Consider the following 21,084-nt stretch of genomic DNA (forward strand, 5'->3'; position numbering starts at 1 on the left):
TTGCTTGCAGTGAGGAAGGACTCTTTGTATCAGATACTGACCAGAGAAGGCATGGGCCCAAACCCCAATTTCATCTAAGGGTTCAGGAAGAACTAGCCCTACAAAGTGGGCTTGATGAACATTGGTGAAGAGAGCAAAGTGGTTTTCTGTTGACCCCGTGAGTCCTGCTGTTCAGGAGATGAGCTAGATTAGTTACTGTAGCACCAGGAAGAACGATCGGGCCTAGAGAGAAGGAAACGTAAGCTCTGTCGCTCAAAGGACAGTTTTGAGCAGCCAGGTCAAATCTATTGTTTTTTCTTATTCTCTATCGTCTGTTCAGTATTATGTCACATTTAATTTGGCTCAGCTTAACAGCTCTATTGAGATAACATTGACATACCATACATAACATGCACCCAATTAAAGTGTACAGTTCAGTTGCTGTTAGTATTTCACAGATATGTGCAAAGTCACCACCAACAATTGTAGAACCTTTTCATCACCTCCCAGAGAAACCCTGTACCCATTGGTAGTCACCCTTGATATCTCCCCAATACTCCCAGTCCTAGGAAACCACTAATGCAGTTTCTGTCTTTATAAATTTGCCTATTCTGGGTATTTCAAATAAATGAAATTATATAATATGTGACCCTTTATAACTGGCTTCTTTCAGTTAGCATAGTTTTGTTTTGTTTTGTTTTTTAAATATATTTTTACTAGAGGCCCGGTGCACGAATTCATGCACCAGTGAGGTTCCTTGGCCTGGCCTGCGGGGATCAGGTTGAAACCAGCTCTCTGACATCCCCCGAGGGGTCCCGGGTTGCGAGAGGGCACAGGCCAGGCCGAGGAACACCACCGTTGCACGATTGGGGTCAGGGAGAGACCGCGGGAGGGCTCCAGGGCATGTCTGGCCCATCTCGCCCATTCCTGATCTGCTGGACCCCAGCAGCAAGCTAACCTACCGGTTGGAGTGTTTGCCCCTGGTGGTCAGTGCACGTCATAGCGACTGGTCGAACGGTTGGTCCAACGGTTGAATGGACAGTCGAACACTTAGCATATTAGGCTTTTATTATATAGGATTGATTTCAGAGAGGAAGCAAGAGGGAGAGAGAGAGAAACATCAATGATGAGAGAGAATCATTGATTGGCTGCCTCCTACATGCCCCCAACTGGTGATTGAGCCTGCAACCCAGGCATGTGCCCTGACCAGAATTGAACCTGGGACCCTTCAGTCTACAGGCCAACACTCTATCCACCAAGCCAAACCGGCTAGGGCTCAGTTAGCATGTTTTTCTAAGCACAGCATTTTAAAGGGTTATCCATGTTGCAGCGTGTATCAGTACTTTCCCCCCTTTTTATTGTTGAGTGATATATACCACATTTTATTCATCTGCTCATCAGTTCATTATTTCTACTTTGGGGCTGTTATCAATAATGCTGCAATGAGCATTAGTGTATAAGTATTTTTATGGACATGTTTTAATTTCTCTTGGCTATATGCCTAGGAGAAGAATTGCTGAATCATATGGTAACTCTGTGTTTAACATTTTGAGGAACTGTTTTCCAAAGCAGCTGTGTCATTTTACATTCCCATCAACAACATGTGTGGGTTTCAATTTTCTCCACATCTTTGTCAACACTTATTATTGTCTGTATTTTTTATTAGTCATTTGTATGGGTGGTAAGCAGTATCTCATTGTGGTTTTGATTTGATGTTGAGCATCTTTTCATGTGCTTATTGGTATTTGCATGTCTTCTTTGGAGAAATGTCTATTCAGATCCTTTGCTCATTTTTAAATTAGATTATTTGTGTTTTTATTACAAGTTATCACATAAATTATTTGCAAATATTGTCTCTCATTCTGTGGGTTGTCTTTTTACTTTTTTGATGGTGTCCTTTGAATCATGAAAGTTTTTAATTTTGATGAAATCCAGTTTATTTATTTGTTGTGGCTGTACTACCACCTTTAAGAAGGCTGGTCTAAGCCAAGGTCACGAAGAATTTCCTCAGATTTTCTTCTAAGAGTTTTATTGTATTAGTTTATATCTAGGTCTCTGATCCATTATTGGATTTCTTTTATTTTGAAGACATCTTTCTTCACACTGAGCAATTTTTAAAATTGTTTGATTAATTCTTTCCCTCAATTTGCTCTGCTCTATTTTTCCTAGAACAGCTAATCAGATGTTTGACCTCATGAATTGAGGCTCTTTGGTTTTTAACTTTTCAGAGTCTCACATTTTCTATTTCTTTGTCTTTTATATTTATATTCTAGGTATTTTCTTAATTTTTCTTCTGCCATTCCATTAAAGAGTTTGATAATTTTATCTTTTGATGTTCAGAAACTATTTTTGGATCTCTGATTATCTTTTACATAGCAGCTATTCTTGTTTTATGCATGCTGTGATTTCCCTTATCTCTTTGAAGATACAGGTTAAATACATTTACATTTTTCCTTTTATACTTTCTGAGTAATCTATGTTTTTTCCCTGCAGGCGGTGGGGGTGTGTGTCTAATTATGATTTAAGAACTAGATTGGTAATATTTGTAGTCTGTAATAATAAAAAACACATAACTGAGATGCATGTACTAGCCCACTGAACTATGAAGTGTTACTAGTGTCCTCATTCTGAAGAAACTGAGGCACAGAGAGGTTAAGTAATTTTCCCAAGTTTGCATGGTTAGGAGTGGAAGCGTTGGGTGCAGTGTCAGTTGATCTGCCTCTAGAGTCCATGCTCTTCATCACTCCCTTGCTTGTGTGCGTCTGCTTCCACAGCAGGCCCGTCTGGGGGAGGGCTGCCTGGAGCTCTGTGCGGCTGAGCGGGCCTTAGTGATGGCGAGGCTTTATCTCAGGGTGCGCTTGAGAGGAGCAGGCAGATGACCCTGCTTTGCCAAAAAGAAGATCTGACTCTGTAATGAATACGCCACTGGGAACTTTGCACCTCCAGCCAGATTATCCAGCTATTTTAGAAAGACGTTCACTGGTAGGAGCTGGTAGGCAAATGCCTCTACTCTGTTACTTGTGCACCTGAAAAAAGTCTCTTCAATTTTTTTTTCAATGTTTTATCAGGAAAAGCCTAAAACTTACAGGAATATTGAGCAAATGACCCAGCGAATTCTCATATACCTACCACTTGGATTCTGTAGCTGTTAACATTTTGCCATATTTGCTATGTCTACACATAAATAAGGGATTTTAATTTGAAGTATTTCAATGTTTCGGATTTCATGGTACTTTACCCCTGTATTCTTTTTTTCCCCAGAAACATTAAAACAATGGAATTTTATTTTGTTGAAAAACTCGAGTTTACAATCATTTAGTAAATGAAGAGCAAACACTTCATTTTCCTATCCCATAACTCTTATGAAAAAAATCATTAGTAAATAAATATCTGTGAACAGATTAAGAGTAAGGCGGACTGGATAATAAGCCACCCCTGATGTTCACACTCCCTGCATGTGACTCACTCTCACAGGGTGAGCCGGCACTGGAGATAACTGAACTCTTATGATATGGGCATTGAATCTCATTCTAATCATTCAAATAAGCCCAATGATAAATATTTATTTTTTTGCTCATCATGGGCAGTAAACTATACACATTTTACTGAAGGAATACTTTGATAGAAGCACTTAAAGTTACATTGTGCATCACAACTATAAAAATGTCTTCAACAGTTCCATTTAACCACCATTACCCCTATATTCTTTTTTTTTGTTGTTGAAAACTTTATTAATTTTTGTTTTTTAAGTATATTTTATTGATTTTTTTTACAGAGAGGAAGGGAGAGGGATAGAGAGTTAGAAACATCAATGAGAGAGAAACATCGATCAGCTGCCTCCTGCACACCCACTACTGGGCATGTGCCCGCAACCAAGGCACATGCCCTTGACTGGACTCGAACCCGGGACCCTTCAGTTCGCAGGCCGACACTCTATCCACTGAGGCAAACTGGCTAGGGTGTATATTCTTAAGGAGGCATTCTCTCCTAAAAATAAGACATTCTTCTATCTCACCATAATAACATTATGACAGCTAGGAAAATGATCAGTAATTTCCTAATGTCATTTAATATACGGCTCTTATTTACATTTCCCCAGTCACTCCAAAATGTTGTATAACTTATTCTTAATCAAAAAGCTTTTTAACTAAAGTATGATTTGTGTACATTTCTGTATGCATACGTGTACAGATTGATGTATCATCAAAAAGTGAATACACCTGTGTAACCTAGTTCCATTAAAAAAAACACAAACACCTAGGGTCCAGTCAAGGTTCCGTCATTTCCTTTAATTATAGTGTCTTTAGTGTTCTAAAATACTCTTTTTTATGAAGAGATAAGTCAAATAGTTTATTTATTCTCCCCTCTCTCCTTTCCTTTTCCTCTTCTCTTTCTCCTCTTCCTCCTCATTTCTTTCCTTCTTCTCTTCCATTTTCTTCTCTTCCTTCTTCTTTTGATATGGTAAATTTCAAATGCACTCCTAATCAGAGAGAAACACACGAACACCTTGTACCCATTGCTCAGCTACTATAATCATTAACAGTTGTTCGGATTTGTCTCATCTACACCCCTAACCATTTCTCTTTTCCCTTGCCATTGGGTTGTTTTGAAATAAAACCCAGCCTTCACAACATTTCATCCTTAAATATTTTAATACATTTGCATAAAAGACATGTCCGGGTGCTCAGTAAGGGCTGTTGACTAAAACATGAACATGTGCCCTGCCCATGTACTTGCCCCCAGCATGGTGGTTAGGATCTGAGAGGGAGTGTCTCAGAAGAGTGTTTCAGGAGGCCCAGGAGGCACAGGTGGCCCAGGCTTCTTACAGTCTAGCTTTGTGTGTCCCAGAATGTCACTTGCACCACTTTCTGTTGATCAGACAAGTTCCTACGGCCAGCTTAGAATCAAGGGGAAGGGAAACAGAAATTGGACTTCATCTCTTTTCCTTCCTTTCTTTTCTTTTTTGTTTAATTTTATAAAAAAAAATTTTGATAAAATACACATAAAATAAAAATGACCATTTTTACCATTTTGAGTGTACAGTTCAATGGCATTATGTGCATTCACAATGCTGTCTAACCATCACCACTATTCATTTTTTAAATAATCCCCAATAAAATCTCTGTACCCATTCAGCAATAACTCCCTTCCCCCCTCCCCAACTGACCACCAATCTACTGTCTGTCTCTATGAATTTGACCTCATCCTATATAATAAAAGCCTAATATGCTAAGTGTCCAGTTGTCCATTCAACCAATCAAAGCGTAATATGCCAATGATATGCTAAGGCCGCTCAACCACTAGCTATGACGTGCACTGACCACCAGGGGGCAGTTGACCGGTCAACCAGTCACTATGATGTGCACTGACCACCAGGGGCAGATGCTCTGACCGGTAGGTTAGCTTGCTGCTGGGGTCTGGCCAATCGGGACTGAGCAAGACGGGCCGAACACGCTCTGGAGCCCTTCCACAGTCCCTCTCCTTGGGCCAACCTCCCGCGCCCCTCTTCAGTCCCAATTGTGCATTGGTGGGGTCCCTCGGCCTTGCCTGCGCCCTCTCGCAATCTGGGCTGAGGGACCCTCCACGCCCTAAGTGCACGAATTTTGTGCACCGAGCCTATAGTATAAGTATAATCATCCTCTTGTGTCTGGCTTATTTAATTTAGCATTCTGTTCCCAAGGTTCATTCCCATTGTAGTATGTGTCACTGCTTCCTTTTTAAGGCTGGAGAATATTCCATTGTATGTATTGGACTTCACATACAATGTGAACAGCTTGCGAGTACAGAGAGGGAAGGACTTCATGGCAGACATATTCGGAGATTGTTCTTGAGAGCTGTGATCTTCATTGTTGGGGAATCATAAGGTCTGACTCTTTAACCAGCTGTGTCTTGAGAAGCTAACCACATCAGAGAAGAGGCCAGAAGCAAGAACAGAACACAAATTAGAGAAGTACAAAGAAAAGGAAAAAAAGAATAATGGAGTAAAGAGAGTAGAGTATCAAGAATCTTAGATCAGCAGTTTTGTTTAAACCTAACTTTCTGTTTTCTTCCTTATCTTCAAATCCAACTTGACTTCTGCCAGCCGATTCCTGAGGGCCATACCGGACCGCATTCCTGACCCTTCCACCGGATTTGTATAGCAGATCTGGTGTGTCATGTCATCCTCTGATTATTTCTTTTGAGATTCTCATTCAGATGTTGGTCTCCTGGTCGCAGTCGCATTCCTGACAAGAACATGTTAATTTAGGGATGGCAGAGCTAAGCTGTATTGGGGAATTACAGAGCCAGACACATGCGAAGGACCTCCCCTTTTTTCTTCCGCCCGACTCCTTAGCTCCTGAGAAAAGCCACTTTTCCTAAGAAATGAGGGGCGATGAGCTGAAAGGGAGCCCTGGGAGACGGGGGAGGTGCAAGAGATCAGGGCGAAGAGTCCTGGTAGGACAGAATGCCCCTTTCACACGTACGGAGACGGGAAGTAACCCCTGAGACCTGCACATTTCCACCAGAATTAGGGACTCATCTTGAAACTGTTCTCCAACTGATGAAGATTTGTGTCTCACTTTGGTGGAGAGGGGAAGAAGCCTTCTGCTCCCATTGAAAAAGCAATTGGAAATAAATGTTACCATATTTTAAACACTTTAACTTCGGGACAGGCCCAACCTGAGTAAATCTGACACTTAGCATCTTTGAGAGGAAAGAGAGACAGCTGGTTCTGTCCGCAGGGGGGCCTGTGTTTGGCCTGCCGGCAAGAAGCCGTCTGAGTGTTAGTGATCTGCCTGCCAAGTTTCTGGGAGACGTTTCAGGGGTGTCACGGGAGTAAGTTCTCTTGGGATCTGGGGATTAAGCCACACAGGCAAACCAAGTCAGTGCCTGTGTGAGCTCCCAAAACAGGTTCCAAGCAGGCAGAGTCTGGGCTTTTGAGTGACAGTGATTTATTATGTTTTGTTGGTTTCCATGGTGCTGGGGGGTCAATCAGAAACATTCATTTTTGTTAAACTACTTCAGAAAAGTTTGAGTATGGTGTCCTTTCCTCATTACCCCACCCCCCCCCCCCCTCCGCCCAGTGTCATTGTGTTGTGTTCGGATAACTTTGCTCAGGATTCTACACCTTTGTATTAAAATACTTCCCCAAACCGAGTTAAAATTTTAAATGTTAAGAGTCACATAAGCACTTATATGAACTGTCGTGGGTTCTATGGAATTTGTCTTATCAATTTGTCTCATCAGTGACTAATCAGTGGTTTGGAGCTTGGACTCTATGTCTCCAAAAACACAGATGTTAAAATGCCAGCCAGGTCACACGGCGTTCTTGTTTTAAAGGGAAAGTGTAACCTGAATTCTAAGAACAGGCTGCTTTGTCCCACCCACCACCCCCGCCCCCCGCAACCCTTCCCATCTTCCTTCCTCAGGAAGTGGTGAGTTCCCACCAGAGCAAAGGTGGCAACCATTTTCATACAAGCAGTGGTAGTGGATTCGGTGCTTGCCTTTCAGGGCCTGCCTGTATATGTTCCAGAATATTAGTAAGAACGCATGATACCCCCATGTAGTGTTTACCATAAAGTATCGATTTTCTTTCATTTGTTCACTGAGTGATTGTTGGATTCATTCATTCATTCATTCATTCAGTATTATTTAAGACCACCTGTGTGTTAGGGTCCTTGGTTCAAACTTTGTGCCCCACTGGAGAAAGTGTATATTGTTTTACATTTGTTTTGAGCAGTATGAAAGACTGCATGGGGGGGCGGGGGCAGGGAAGGCATAGTGATTAAATGAGTACCAGTGATATTTTCTTAGGAAATTACAAAAATGAATGACATTGTGAAAGAAAATCATTCTGAGGCAGTATTTTTTTTAAATTTGTTGGGGTGACACTGGCTAATAAAATTATACAAGTTTCACGTGCACAGTCTACACCACATCACCTGTACATTGCATTGTGCTTTCACCACCCCACCTCAAGTCTCAGTCCATCACCATTTATTCACCCTCTACCTTCCTCCACTTCCCTCCACCCCTGCCCCCTCCGGCAATCACCACACTGTTGTCCGGATAGCTCAGTTGGTTAGAGCATCATCCTGATATGCCAAGGTTTCAGGTTGGATCTCAGGGCACATTCAAGAAGCAACCAATGAATGTGTGAATAAGTGGAACAAATCGATCTCTCTCTATCTCTTCCCCCCTCCCCTTCTTCCCTGTTCTCTCTCCCCCCACCCCTCCAATCAATTAAAAAAATGTGTCCAGAATAAAAAAAAGTATTGGAGTTTTTAAAATTCAACGTCTTTGAGTTTTTCCTCATGAGGAATTTGATGAGCTTTTGATATTTAAATAGAAACACATACACACACACACATACACACACAAACACAACACACATACACACACAAACACACACACACATATTCACTAATCCCATTAATCTCCAAAAGGCCCCACCTCCTAATACCATCATCTTGGGGGTTAGGATTTCAACATATATGGGGGATACAAACATTCAGGCCATAGCACAGAGTTTTATTCATTTCTGAATATATTATAATCTGTTCATCCATTCTCCTATTCTTGGACCTTTGCATTGTTTCCAGGTTTTGGTTAGTAGGAATCAATCCATTGCTGCAAACATTCTTGTGTGTCTTCTTGTGGACATATACATTGATTTGTCTTGAGTATAGGATGGTGTATGTTTAACCTCATTAGAAACTGCCAATAGTTTTCCACAGTGGTTGTACCATTTTCTAATCACTTCTTAGGCTCTTGAACAGTCCTATTTTTAGGTTCACTTTCTTTTCCAGAAGCATATGCAGCCATAAGAACATTTGGAGATTCTGAGGAGTAAATCCTGTTAAGTTTTGGCTTTCCTCATTGCTATTGTATGATTCCCTTTTCTCTGGACTGTTGAGTCGATTCGCACTTGCCCATGGCTTTCTGGCTTCTAAAATGTTGCTGTTTTCCCATTTGCTTTGTTTTTATGTATTTCTGCATTTAAAAATTTTCCTTTACTGCCATTTTAATGTGCTTTCAGGATTTAGTAGGACTAAATGCTTATGTTCAACTCATCATTTTAAAGATATTCATTTTTTAACTACTCTATCTTCGTGTGATTACTGGAACAATTTATTTAAACATGCATAGTTGAGTTTTAGTTGCATCTTGAGCTTGGAGCACTGGGGAAATAAGCAAAATAAAAGTGTTGGGCAGTGGGAAAGGTCAACCTATTTATTTAGAGAATGAAATCTTGTATCAAAAAAGACATTGAATAATATACCAAGTGATTATAGGCATAATTATTTAAGGCTATTATGTGATGGGGATTATGAGGGACTTTTAGCAGGTAGGAACAGGCAAATTGAAGATGTTGTTTCTTCTTGATAGCCTCAGGCTCCACAAATATTTTTTCCACAAATATTCCTTTATTGGGTCATTTAATTGAAATCTGGAATGAACAGAAGGCACAATTGCAAAAGGTCAGATTTGAGATGAATTCCAAATACTGAGTTGAAGAACATAATGCCTTTTGCATCAAGCTACCTGATATATAACTATCATAAAGTACTCATGGTTCAAGTTATTGCTGGAAGTATTCCACTGTCTATTCTCCTGTTGTTGGATATTTGAGTTTTTATTTTTTTGGTCTAAAATGAATAAAGGTGTTGTAAATAGCTTCTGTAAGTCCTTTTGTGGGCAGTTGCACTTATTTCTCTGGGTCTATTTCTAAGAGTGGAATTGCAGGTCATATGGTAGGTATATATATTCAGAATTTTTAAAAATTAAAATTGTATTTTAGAATAGATTTAGATTTACAGAAATTTTGTAAAGATAGTACAGAGAGGTTCTGTATCCTCATACCCAGTCTCCCCTATTATTTTTTAAATCTTTACAGTTGAGAGTATTACAGATGACCCCCCTTTTTCAGTTTTCCCTATTATTGACACAATGGATGAACTAAAGGTACATTAGTCACAATTAATGAGCCAATATTGGTACGTCATTATTAACTAAAATGTATGCTCTCCAGGTTTCCTTAGCTTATACCTAACATCCTTTCTCTGTCCAGGATCCCACGCAGGACACCTTGTTACATTTCGTTGTCATGTCTGAGAAAGTGTCTTAGACTTTCCTTGATTTCGATGTTCTCCACTGTTCTGAGGGGTTCTTGTCAGACACTCGGTAGAACGTGCCTCAGTTGAGATTGTCGGCTGTTTTTCTCATGAACAGACGGAGGTTATTATGAATGTTGGGGAGGAAGACCACAGAGGTAGAACGCCATTTTCATCATATCCTATGAAGGGTGCATACCATCAATAGGACGTATTAGTGATGTTAACCTTGGTCACCTGGTCGATATTGTGTTTGTCAGGTTTCTCCCCTGGAAAGTTACTTCTCCTCGATCCTTTTCAGCCCACATTTATGGTGTAGGGAATTGAGGGTAGAGTAACCCCATAAATTATTTGGAATTCCTCTGCATGGGAGATTTATATTTAATTTTTAAGCAATTGATGTATCAGGACAATGCTCTAACCAGCTGAGCTATTCAGCCAGGGCTCAATTTTTAAGCAATTGAAATACAGTTTTCTAAAGCAGTGGTACATTTTGTACCCAGACAGGCGATGTCTGAACGTCCATGTGCTTCTCATTCTCACCAACACTTACTGTTGTCCGTCTTTTTTATTTTAACCATTCTTGTTGGTGTAAAGTGGTATCTCATTATAGTTTTAATTTGCATTCATGATCATTAATGATGTTGACACTTTTTCATGCTCTTATTGGCCAGTCCTTTAACTTCTTATGTTAAATACATGTTCCAGTCTTTTGCCCAGTTTTGTTTGTTTGTTTTAGCTAATGGTAACGTGCCTGGGACAGGGCGGGGTAAGGGAAGGGGAAGTGGAAGGACCGGGCAGGCATGCACCTGGGAGAGAGAGCACCTGCCCAGTTTTTACTTTGGGTTGTCTGCCTTTCTGTTTTGAGCTGAGGGGTAATTTGTATATTCTGGAAAAGGTTCTTTGTTCAACATAGGCATGATATATTTTCTCCCAGTCTGGGGCTTGCCTGTTGACTCTTTAAATGGAGTCATTTGATGAGCTGGACTTAAGATTTTAATGATGAAGTTTGGGGTCTAGCGTTGGGTGATGGACTCTCACCCATTCTATATTTGCTGCTGAGCCTTAGTCATGAAGATTAGTGGTGTGCTTTCTTTTCAAAGCCTCTGATGATGTGGTAGATACAGCAGTGGTTACTGGTGCCGCTCTGTCTGACCGCTGATTGGGTGAAGGGTTTGAGGGGCAACCGAGGGAAATTCCAATCTTATCAGAGGAGGCGCAGCCTGAGTCACACAGAACTGAACTGGGAAAGGGCTCATCTCTATTTTCACGTGTCTACTACAGTTTCTGGCTAGTAATGGCTCTGAGCTTCTTGATTTCCCTGGGTTCCATTTTTATTCTAGAATTCTCCATTTGTCTACTTATCATTTATTCTGCAAACCTCAGGAATAATAACAACGGCTCAAGGAGAACATCACTGTTGCTTTTTGCATTGTACAGATAAAAGACAGGGGCAGAACTCCCTTATCTGAAAAAGTGGGGGGGGGGGGGGGGAGGAAATAAGGACATGAAATTATTGAGAACATTTGAAAGACACTGGCATTCCTGAGCACATTTTAAACATTCTAAAAGTGGTGGTTGGGGGGGAGTTTTTTAAACTAAAACCATGGTCTGACTTTAAAAAAAAATGCTTCCTCTAGGAAGAGAATGTGAGTTTGTTTTATTCAGATAAAACCCTCTCTGAATTTAGCTGCCATCTTTTTCTAACTACCTATTTTCTTGCCATTTCAGGTCAACCTCTTCGTGCTGCTCTCCGTGGTGTGTGTCCTCTTAAATCTCGCTGGGTTTATCCTGGGCTGCCAAGGGGCTCAGTTCGTGTCCAGCGTGCCCAGGTGTGATTTGGTAAGCAGTCCGAAACGCCACTGTGCACCGGGCTGACCCCGCCTGTCTGGCTCCCCTTGGGTGCCAGTGTGTAGCTGGCAGCATGGATGCACCAGGCAGCCTCCTAAAGTGAAGCCTGAAGTTGGTAAAAGGAAGCTGTCTGCTAATTATTTTACTCAGGCTGTCAGTTATTTTGTTCTAGGCAGGGGCCAGCCAGCAGGACCCCAAGCCCCAGTAATTCAGTGCATCGTTAGTTAACTGGTGGATTAGGTATCCACTGTCAGTATCTATCTGCTCTCATCTAAAGAGGAAAAATGGGTATTATCAGAATACAAGTCAGCAGGCCTTTATCCACAACCTTTGGAGGCCAGGGGTGTTTCAGATTTCAGAGTTTTCCCAACTTTTAGAAGATAAATGTGACGTATAGACTATTTATTCTGTAGCACCCTAGTGCAATCTGGGACAGCGGCTGTAATAGAAACTTTTAAGGTTTCAGAATTGAGTATAAGAGGTTGTGGACCTGTACCATCTCTGAATTTTTCAAAAATATTTTTGTATAGTTATTTTTTTGTGGGCCTGGTTTTATTTCTCTTGAATAAATATATATACACACACACAGGTAGAACTGCTGGGTTATGAAATAAATGTATGTCTAACTTCATAAAAAACTTCCTAAATAAATACTTTTAATTTAAAATATATAGCAGTTCCTGTAATAAAGGGCTTCAGCTCACATTTCTCAGGTGACCCTCCTCCAGCAACAAGTGTCTTTCATTTTTTGCCAGTCTCCTGGGACTGAAGTGAGATCTCCTCCTTACTTTAGTTGGCAGTTCCTTAGTTGCTAAAGATGCATTGCCACTTTTTAGGCAGCTTCCCAGAAGATTCTGATGTGCAGCGAGGGTTGAGAACCACAGTACTGGTTGATGGCGGGAGGAAGGAGTAGATCTAACAGCCAGTGTCAAGGTTGAAGAATGGATGTTGTTCACTTAGGCTTGGGGAGAGTTGGCCAGGTTTGTGTGCCGGTAGGTTAAAGAGATTGAGGAGGAGTTAAGGTACGTTTTTAGAAACCTTGGGCAGAGATGGGATTAGGAGGGGAGGTGAAGGATCAGGACCAGGGAGAGCACAGAATACAACATGCACAGTTGTCTAGAATCATTTTGCACAGAGCCTTCGGGTTTCTTGTACCAGCTGGGCACAGTCATTGATATTCATTATTATTTGCAGAATGATTAAACTTTCAAATAGTCTTGTTTAAAGGGATTAACCTTCATACATCTGGAAAATTTTGCCGTCCACACTGGCTCACCCCAAAGGTTTCTGTATATTTGAATGTCGGGCGTTGTGTGAATAATGCAGCCATGTGTGTAGCCCATATAGGCCTGGTTTCTCTCTTAACGGAATGCCTTGTGTCAAGAATGGACTTGTGGGAAGGGAGGACTTGATAAAATGACATCTCGTCTTACCTGAGGGAGGTATAATCCTTCGATAAGATCTTGAGAATTACAGAAGTACAAGAAATACTGTGTCGTGTTGGAAACAGTGAGCTGGGGTCCTGCTTGGGGAGGAGAGGGCCTTGTGTACATGGCAGAATGGAGACACGCACAGAATGTATCACCTCTGTTCGCTGCCTGTTTGTTACCGCTAAACAGTGCTGCCTGCACTGAAACAGGAAGCTCCCAGCTGGAGACTTTAAAGGAGGGAGACCCTTGAGAGTAATATTTACCTGCAGAATTTAATTATGGGAGAGGGACCAAGAGACAGCTAGCGACCCCCAAGAGGAAAGGAAAGTTCCAGCCCGCCTAGACCCAGCCTAGAGAAACCCTGTCCGAATAGCCACAGTGGTTTTCCCTTCGAAGGCAGGAATCTAGGATGCATCTTCAACAATGTGAGACTGGAAGAAGAATTCACATACAGACAGCTTAGCCTGTGTGTGTGTGTGCGTGTGCGTGTGCGTGCGTGCGTGCGTGCGTGTGTGTGTGTGTGTGTGTGTGTGTGTGTGTGGTGGGGGGTGGACTTGGGTGTGAGGGCATCGCTGAGATCATCTCTGTGGACAAACTAGGAAAGGAAAGAAACCAAATGGGAATGAATGGACAGATAATGGAGTCCATCAAGGTAACTTTGGTTGTAATTCTTTGTATCACAGGCAGCATTTACGTTAAAATCCGGGCATCAGTGTTTGATATAATAATACATCCCTTTCAATGTGGTTTAAGGACAAGGAATCCATGGAGTTCTGGAAGAGGCAAAACTAATCTATGTAGAAAAAAAAATCAAAACCTTGGTTGCCTTTAGAAGGGTGTGGGCAGGGATTGATGGGGAAGGGTGTACTCCCATGGTCATGTTCTCTGTGTTGATAGGGTTTGGGTTACACAGGTGTATGCATTGCTCAAAATTCCTCAAATGGTACGCTTAACATTTGTGTGTGCAAATTTTGTGTGTATATAAATTTGCAAAAAAAGAAAAACTATAACCAAACCAAACTAAAAAAAAAAAAAAAAAAAAGCTGTGTAATCCAATAGTGGAATTTTTCCTTTAGCTTCCTAGTCAAATTTTTCCTAATTTTCAAAACTACCGTGAAATTTATTACTATGGCTAGAGGGTAAAAATCTTCATTCAATAAGAAAAAAAAATTTTTTTTTCTGATCAGTGAAGTTATCACTTCAAATAAATAAAACATTGAAGAAGTGAACTAAGAGATCTCTTTAAGTACAGATGGTTTAGGGCTACTGTTCACCAAAATGTACCATCTGCTTGTTACAGGGACACGGTAAACTGAGCTTCCTTGCCCTCTTGGAGTTTGGTGGGGACAAATTAGGTAAAGTGTTGAGTGTCATCGCGAAGAGGAAGATTTATGCTAGGGTTGACAGATTTAGCAAATAAAAATACAGGACAGGACATTAATTAAATTTGAATGTAAAATAAACAGCTAATAGCTTATATTGTAAACATGTCTCATGCAATATTTGGGACATACTTATACTAAAAAATGGTCTATTTTTTTTTCAAATTTAACTGGGTGTCTTGCATTTTATCTGACAACCCTACTTTAAGTGCCAATGTGCAATTTATCTTGTGTTCTCCATTTCTCTGGCACACCAATGATTAATCCTGAGATGGTAGATACTCTATCAACCTGGGTCTCTAAGTTAATTTGATGAGCAGAGTCCCCTGCTGACCTAAATGGACATGTGGCATGTTCAAGAAATAACCTTGTTTGGTTAAGCCACTGGAAATTGGGGGCTGGTTGTTAGCACAGCACACCAGAGCCTGTCCTGACTGATACAGACTCTGCCTGACCCTAAACCGTGTCTTATCTCATTCTGTAGGATTGGTGCTCCTTGGTGTAGCCTGTGTATTTTTTTTTTTTATTAATAATGAAATTATTATTCTGCCTTTTCCCCCTTAAGGTGGACTTAGGTGAAGGCAAGATTTGCTTTTGTTGTGAAGAATTTCAACCAGCCAAATGCACAGACAAAGAAAATGTCTTGAAACTCTTCCCGGTTCAGCCTTGTAGCGCGGTTCACCTTCTACTTAAGGTATTTTGAATGAATTTCATATCCCAGCAATAAAAACACGATAGAGCCCCGAAAAAGCAAAGTTACTTGTTACCTCCCTCAAATAGTTATGCTGCTGAAAGCAGATGTGAACAACCCCTCATCGGTGACTCAGAGACAGAATTGAACACAGAAAGAGTCACGTATTATTGTGTGTCTCTTGCATTGTGTATGGACGGCTTTCTTTGTGTTCAGGAATTATAAAATAGTAAAAAAAAAAATGTAAATGAGTATACACACACACATACATACACACACATGATGTAGCTTTTAGCAAACTCTTTAAATTGCTTGCCCATTTGCCATTGTTCTGATGCTCCTAGGTAGGTGTAAGTGAGTCTTGTGGGCTGTTGAGTGCTATCGTTCTGGGACACGCACTTAGGAGAGATATTGGCCGGAAGACACAGGATAAATTCAAGCACTTTACCTCTTGTTTAATAGGGATCAACTATAATAAGCAAAAGAGATTAAAACCAAATGATCCCAGTTGAAGACAAATACAAAATTAACCTTTATTAGGGAATTGGATAAAAATGGTGTACTGCCTTAAGGCCCATCAGCCCAGGGAGTGACAAGATCAGTTGGTGAGGTGGGAGGTACTAGCTTTTGGATAGTCTACCACTCATGGCTTTCTTTAGTTAGACCTTTGTTTGGAGTTTATTTTGGGGGGAGGAGGAATCTCTGAGCAGAGGAAGAAGCTGCCAGCTCTCTGGATTATGCAGGATGTAAAAATGGCTTCTTTCTTTGGCTTCTGAAGTTTTGGAGGCTGAGTCACCCCCAAACTTCCTGAGCCAGGACTTAGCTTAGGGAAAGCCCCACTAAGGAGCCAGGACTGTGGCAACAAAAACTTGGAATCGCCTTTGCTGCTATTCTGAGATGTGTGTTTAGAGGAGAGAAGCCCTGTTTACACTCGGGCGGCCTGCCCCCTCCCTTGTCCTAGTTGTGTGCCCTGGGCAGCTCTGCCAGTAGCTCCTGAAATAGAATCGGTGGCCACAGATGCAGCAGCAAGCTATCCTGGCGCAAGGCTGTGGGAGGGGGAGGCTGGGAATTGATGTCACTGGAAACTTCAACTTCAGAAGAGAAACTCACTGCTTTCCTGGAGGGAGTGTTTCCAGACAGTGTCCTGATGCTTGCAGAGGGAAATCGTGTAGTATCTGGTCTTTCTGGGACAGGAAGCTTCTAAGATAAGTTTTTAAATTAAGAAGTACACACCATTGTGTGAGTCATAATGATTACCAGCATTAAAAAAATCCTCACCTGAGGATATGTTCACTGATTTTAGGGAGAGGGGAAAAGAGAGAGAGAAACATTGATTGGTTTCCTCTGTACCCATCCCTCCTGGGGATAAAACCCACAACCTAGGTATGTGCCCCGACTGGAAATCGAATCCAGAATGTTTTGGGTGTACAATGCTCCAACCAACTGAGCCTCCAGGCTGGGCATCACTAGCATTTTGGGGGGCCTTTACCGTGTAATTCCTTTACATGAATTTTCTAAAGAGAATTATCTTACGGGGACAGTGTTATTCGTTCTTTTTACAAGTTCTTATATTGCACCTGGTCATCTGCTTTCAAGTACTCAGTGGCGTCTCTGTTTCCTCGTCCTAGAAAGTCCTTTTTGCGCTGTGTGCCTTGAACGCCCTGACCACCACCGTCTGCCTGGTGGCCGCCGCCCTCCGCTACGTCCAGATCTTTGCCGCCAGGAGGTCCTGCAGCGTAAGTCCCTGCGAGGTGGCACCGCCCCTGTGATTCTGCGGAACCGGCCCAGGACTTTTCTGGGCGGATTGCTTCTCTCCCCGAGCCTCGGGGGTGCAGGCTGCTGACTAATGCGGTGTTGTTTCGTTAGGATGAGTCCCAGATTTCTGCCGAGGAAGTGGAAGAACAGGGACGCATCCCAGACCCCGACGACTTCGTGCCGCCGGTGCCGCCCCCTTCCTATTTCGCCACGTTTTACTCGTGCACACCCCGGATGAACCGCAGGTCCGCTTCTACGCCCCCGCCTCACCCACTCCTCTGAGGGGTGCTCTTCGTTTTAGGACTGGAGCTCTGGACTTTTCTCCTAAATCTGGACAGATTGTGTTATTTGGGGGATTTTAAAATCTCTCTCTCTCTCTCTCTCTCTCTCTCTCTCTCTCTCTCTCTCTCTCTCTCTCTTTTTGATAAACTGCATGAAACCAAAGAAAAGTCAGACCTTGACCTAAGGATATACTTTTTCAATTTCAATTAGCTTCCCAGGAAAACTGACACCCAGGGAGATAACGGCTGTAATTTGACATGATTGAGAGCTGCGTTGCCCTGGAAACGTGCTCAGTTAGGCCAAATTGATGTTCATTATAACACCATCAGCAGGTCCTCAAATCATGCAGTTCTTCCCAGCCATTAAAAAGTGATGAATTATTAATTAATTCTCTCTGGTCTAGAAAAAATAGACTCTAGGCTTACTGTCGTTTTCAAATTCTAGCTCCAAATTTGATTCTTTCCTTTTTCTTTTACTTTATATATATATTTTTAAATCCTCACCCAAGGATATTTTTCCATTGATTTTTAGAGAGAGTGGAAGAGAGAGGGAAAGACAGAGAGAAATATCAATGTGAGAGAAACACATTAGTTGCCTCTTGCACGAAACCCGACCGGGGCCGGGCTGGGGAGGAGCCTGCAACCCAGGTATGTGCCCTTGATCCGGGAAACTTCTGTCCACAGACCGACCCTGTATCCACCGAGCCAAACCAGCTAGGGCTGATGATCTGTTTCTTAACTCTCAGGAATTATTATTTGGAGAATGAAATGCTGTAAACCTTCCTCTGATTGTTACCAAGTGCTAGAATTGTAACTAAGAAATGACTTTATTCATTCAACAAACGTTTAATCCGTTCTGTTGCTTACTAACTAATCACTGTGCTGAGTTACTGAGATTCAAAACGAGTGAGACCCACCCCCTCTGCATATGGAGGAACTCACAGCCCAGGCCCTGCAGAGTGAGTGTGGTTAGGACCCAGTAAGTGGTGCTCAGAGGAGAGGACTTACGTGCACCGAGGAGGACCCTGCCCTGGGTGGGCCGCAGGGAGCTTGAAGGAAGAGTCAGCCGGTCAGGCTTGGCGTCCTGGACAAGGTGATCTTAAGCTGACCTTCGAGGATAAACAAAACCATATTTAAGCTTCCAAAGAGAAACTCTGAATTCTACAGAAAGACAAGTGTCTTTAGCTTGATATTTAGAGGCCCAGGAATTTTTAATTTTTAATCTCTGAGGTTGTCAAATTTGGTGCCAGGCATGGTTTTTGGGAATCCATTTTCTAGTGCTTGGGGCAGCCAAACGTGACCCTGTAACAGGTCGCCACGGGGAGCTACCACCAGAAGCTGTTAATGCTCTCTTCCTTGTGTTAGAGTCATACCTAACCCGCCCCCTCAGGCCCCCCACCTGGCCACCCACCTAGGTGGAGGTAGAGATGACCACAGAGCCAGAGCGGGAGGCTGCTGGCAGGTCGGATGGGCTGGGGTGGCCCGAGGAACTGAACGCTTGAAGCTTCAGGTGCCAAGACAGCCTCCTTAGTCTCTTAGGAAATGAGCCCAGAATTATAGGGGCCATGGAGACCGCCACAAAACCCTTATTCTTTGTGCACGTTAGGACACGTTGGCTAAGACCTTAGCCCAATCTCAGGCTGCGTGCAGAGGGCTCATGGGAGGGTTCACTGCCTGGCGTTTCATGGTTCGGGAGAGAAGAGCCCTCTTCAACAAGAAGACTTCCTTGGCCCTTGAGGCCGTGGGTGAGCACTTGGTTGACCCAAGAGGAGGCAACAGACAGATTTAGTTTCCTGTAGTCGCAGAAAGGGAGAGTGACTCATGTGGGCTCGGGTTTGGAGTTGTGCCTGTGGGGCAGCCCCCCTCCTCCTTCCCCCTTCTTCCCCTCCCTTCCCCTCCCTTTCTTTCCTTCCTCTCCCCTGCTCCTCCACAGTCACGGTTAGCAGGGTGGGCATTTCCACTCTTGGAGGAGGGTATACATGCATCTCTGGATTTGTCCCTTTGAGTCCCGAGACAGCCCCTGGCCAAATGTAGGTTGGAAGAAGACAGGCACGCTTCTCATCAAGGGCATTGCTATTCAGAACTTTCTGGAAGGAATGTGGGGGGAGGGTGTTCAAGCAAAACAGGCTGGTGAGGAAGAAGGCACTGCTGGGCCTGAACCACGTACCTGGAGCCCTAGAGCACATCTCCATGGGCAGACGCTCCCATTTCTGAAATTCCACCATCTCAGCGTACAGCCCACTTTCTTTTTTAAAATGGCTAAATTTATTCACCTCTCTATACATACTCTATCCGAGATATTTTTAAGTTTGATCAACTTTGCTGGATTCTCAGTATAAATCAACTTTGTAGACGCTAGATGTTTAATCCCAATTGGTAACTTTTCTTGTAAGCAGGCAGGCAAAATATTGATGAATGTTATTTAAAAATTTCCATAACCGGTTGTGTTAAGTGTTTTCACACAATAGAGGCTCCCCATTTCCTGTTAGGTATTGTGACCTCTCCGAAGAGGTTTATTTATTTAACTTCTATAAATACAACCGCTTCATGCATTGGTCTCTCCTTGAGAAAGGGCTTCTCAAGTTACTGTCATAAACAGAGGCCCGATTGCAGTCCCGGCTGCTGTCCAAGCGCCGGTTATCTACTTAGTGAATCGATTTGCCGTCCGGGAGGGGGCTGTGCACCATCGCCACTACCCCGGGGAGTCCCCATTCTCAGAAATGGGCTGGAGCTAGGAGTCAGAAAGGAGACTCTCTCAACTACAGGGTGTCCCAAAAAATGTGTGCACGCTTTAACAGCGGATGGCTCAGTTTTGAAAAGGAGATGTAGTTTAATAAACACTGACTTTATAATTATTCAAAGTGAACATATACATTTTTGTGACACCCTATATTTTGTGAACATGGACCTGGTTATACCATGAGATGTCCCCTGCGATAGAACATTAAAGAAGTGGGTGAGAGGCAGGTGGACCTGGGCATTTCTTAAAAGTGAAGACAAAGCCCACATATTTGTTTTCTTTTAAAAACACACACACATATATATATGTTTTTATTGATTTCAGAGAGAGGAAGGGAGAGGGAGAGAGATAGAAACATCAAATGATGAAAATCATCGACTGGCTGCCTCCTGTACACCCCCTACTGGAGATTGAGTCTGCAACCCAGGTATGTGCCCTGATGGGGAATCGAACCGTGACTTCCTGGTTCATAGGTCGGCACTCAACCGCTGAGCTACACCAGCTGGGCCATATGCTTTCTTAACGAGATTCCGAACCCACCCTCAGGTTGACCCAGTGCTAGGCTGCTGGGCAGGGTACCCTTGCCTGGCTCCCCGCTCCAGGGGCAGCAACGCTACCACCATGTGCCCAGGAAAAGGGCTCACGCAGCTTTCCCAGCGCACAGAGGACGAGCAGGCTTTGGTCAAGGGCGTATTAGTTGCTGTATCCCCCTCGGATGAGTTCTCGAGGCCTGTTGGTAGGATCATGTTCCGCACGATCTGTTTGGTTCCCTGTTCACCTTCAGGGCTCAGGAGCACGAAGCAGAGCCGGTTTCCTGGAGACTCTGGGATGAACTTGAAAGAGCCCAGGCTCTGGAGTCTCCTGAAGGGGTGACCCTGGGT

General features: G+C 42.8%; 1 protein-coding gene across 5 annotated transcripts in view; it reads left to right on the plus strand.

The window, feature by feature from the left end:
• Nucleotides 1–21,084, plus strand: part of ENTREP1 (endosomal transmembrane epsin interactor 1) — a 57,452-nt gene that overhangs the window by 23,630 nt on the left and 12,738 nt on the right. For all 5 annotated transcript variants that reach the window (XM_054727211.1, XM_054727209.1, XM_054727210.1 and 2 more), the window contains 4 exons: nucleotides 11,805–11,915; nucleotides 15,302–15,430; nucleotides 17,056–17,163; nucleotides 17,294–17,427. In XM_054727211.1, coding sequence (XP_054583186.1) covers nucleotides 11,805–11,915; nucleotides 15,302–15,430; nucleotides 17,056–17,163; nucleotides 17,294–17,427 — 482 coding nt within the window. The remainder of the gene's footprint in view (nucleotides 1–11,804; nucleotides 11,916–15,301; nucleotides 15,431–17,055; nucleotides 17,164–17,293; nucleotides 17,428–21,084) is intronic.

This window comes from Eptesicus fuscus, chromosome 15, assembly GCF_027574615.1.
Source record: "Eptesicus fuscus isolate TK198812 chromosome 15, DD_ASM_mEF_20220401, whole genome shotgun sequence".
NCBI classification, from domain to species: Eukaryota; Metazoa; Chordata; class Mammalia; order Chiroptera; family Vespertilionidae; genus Eptesicus; species Eptesicus fuscus.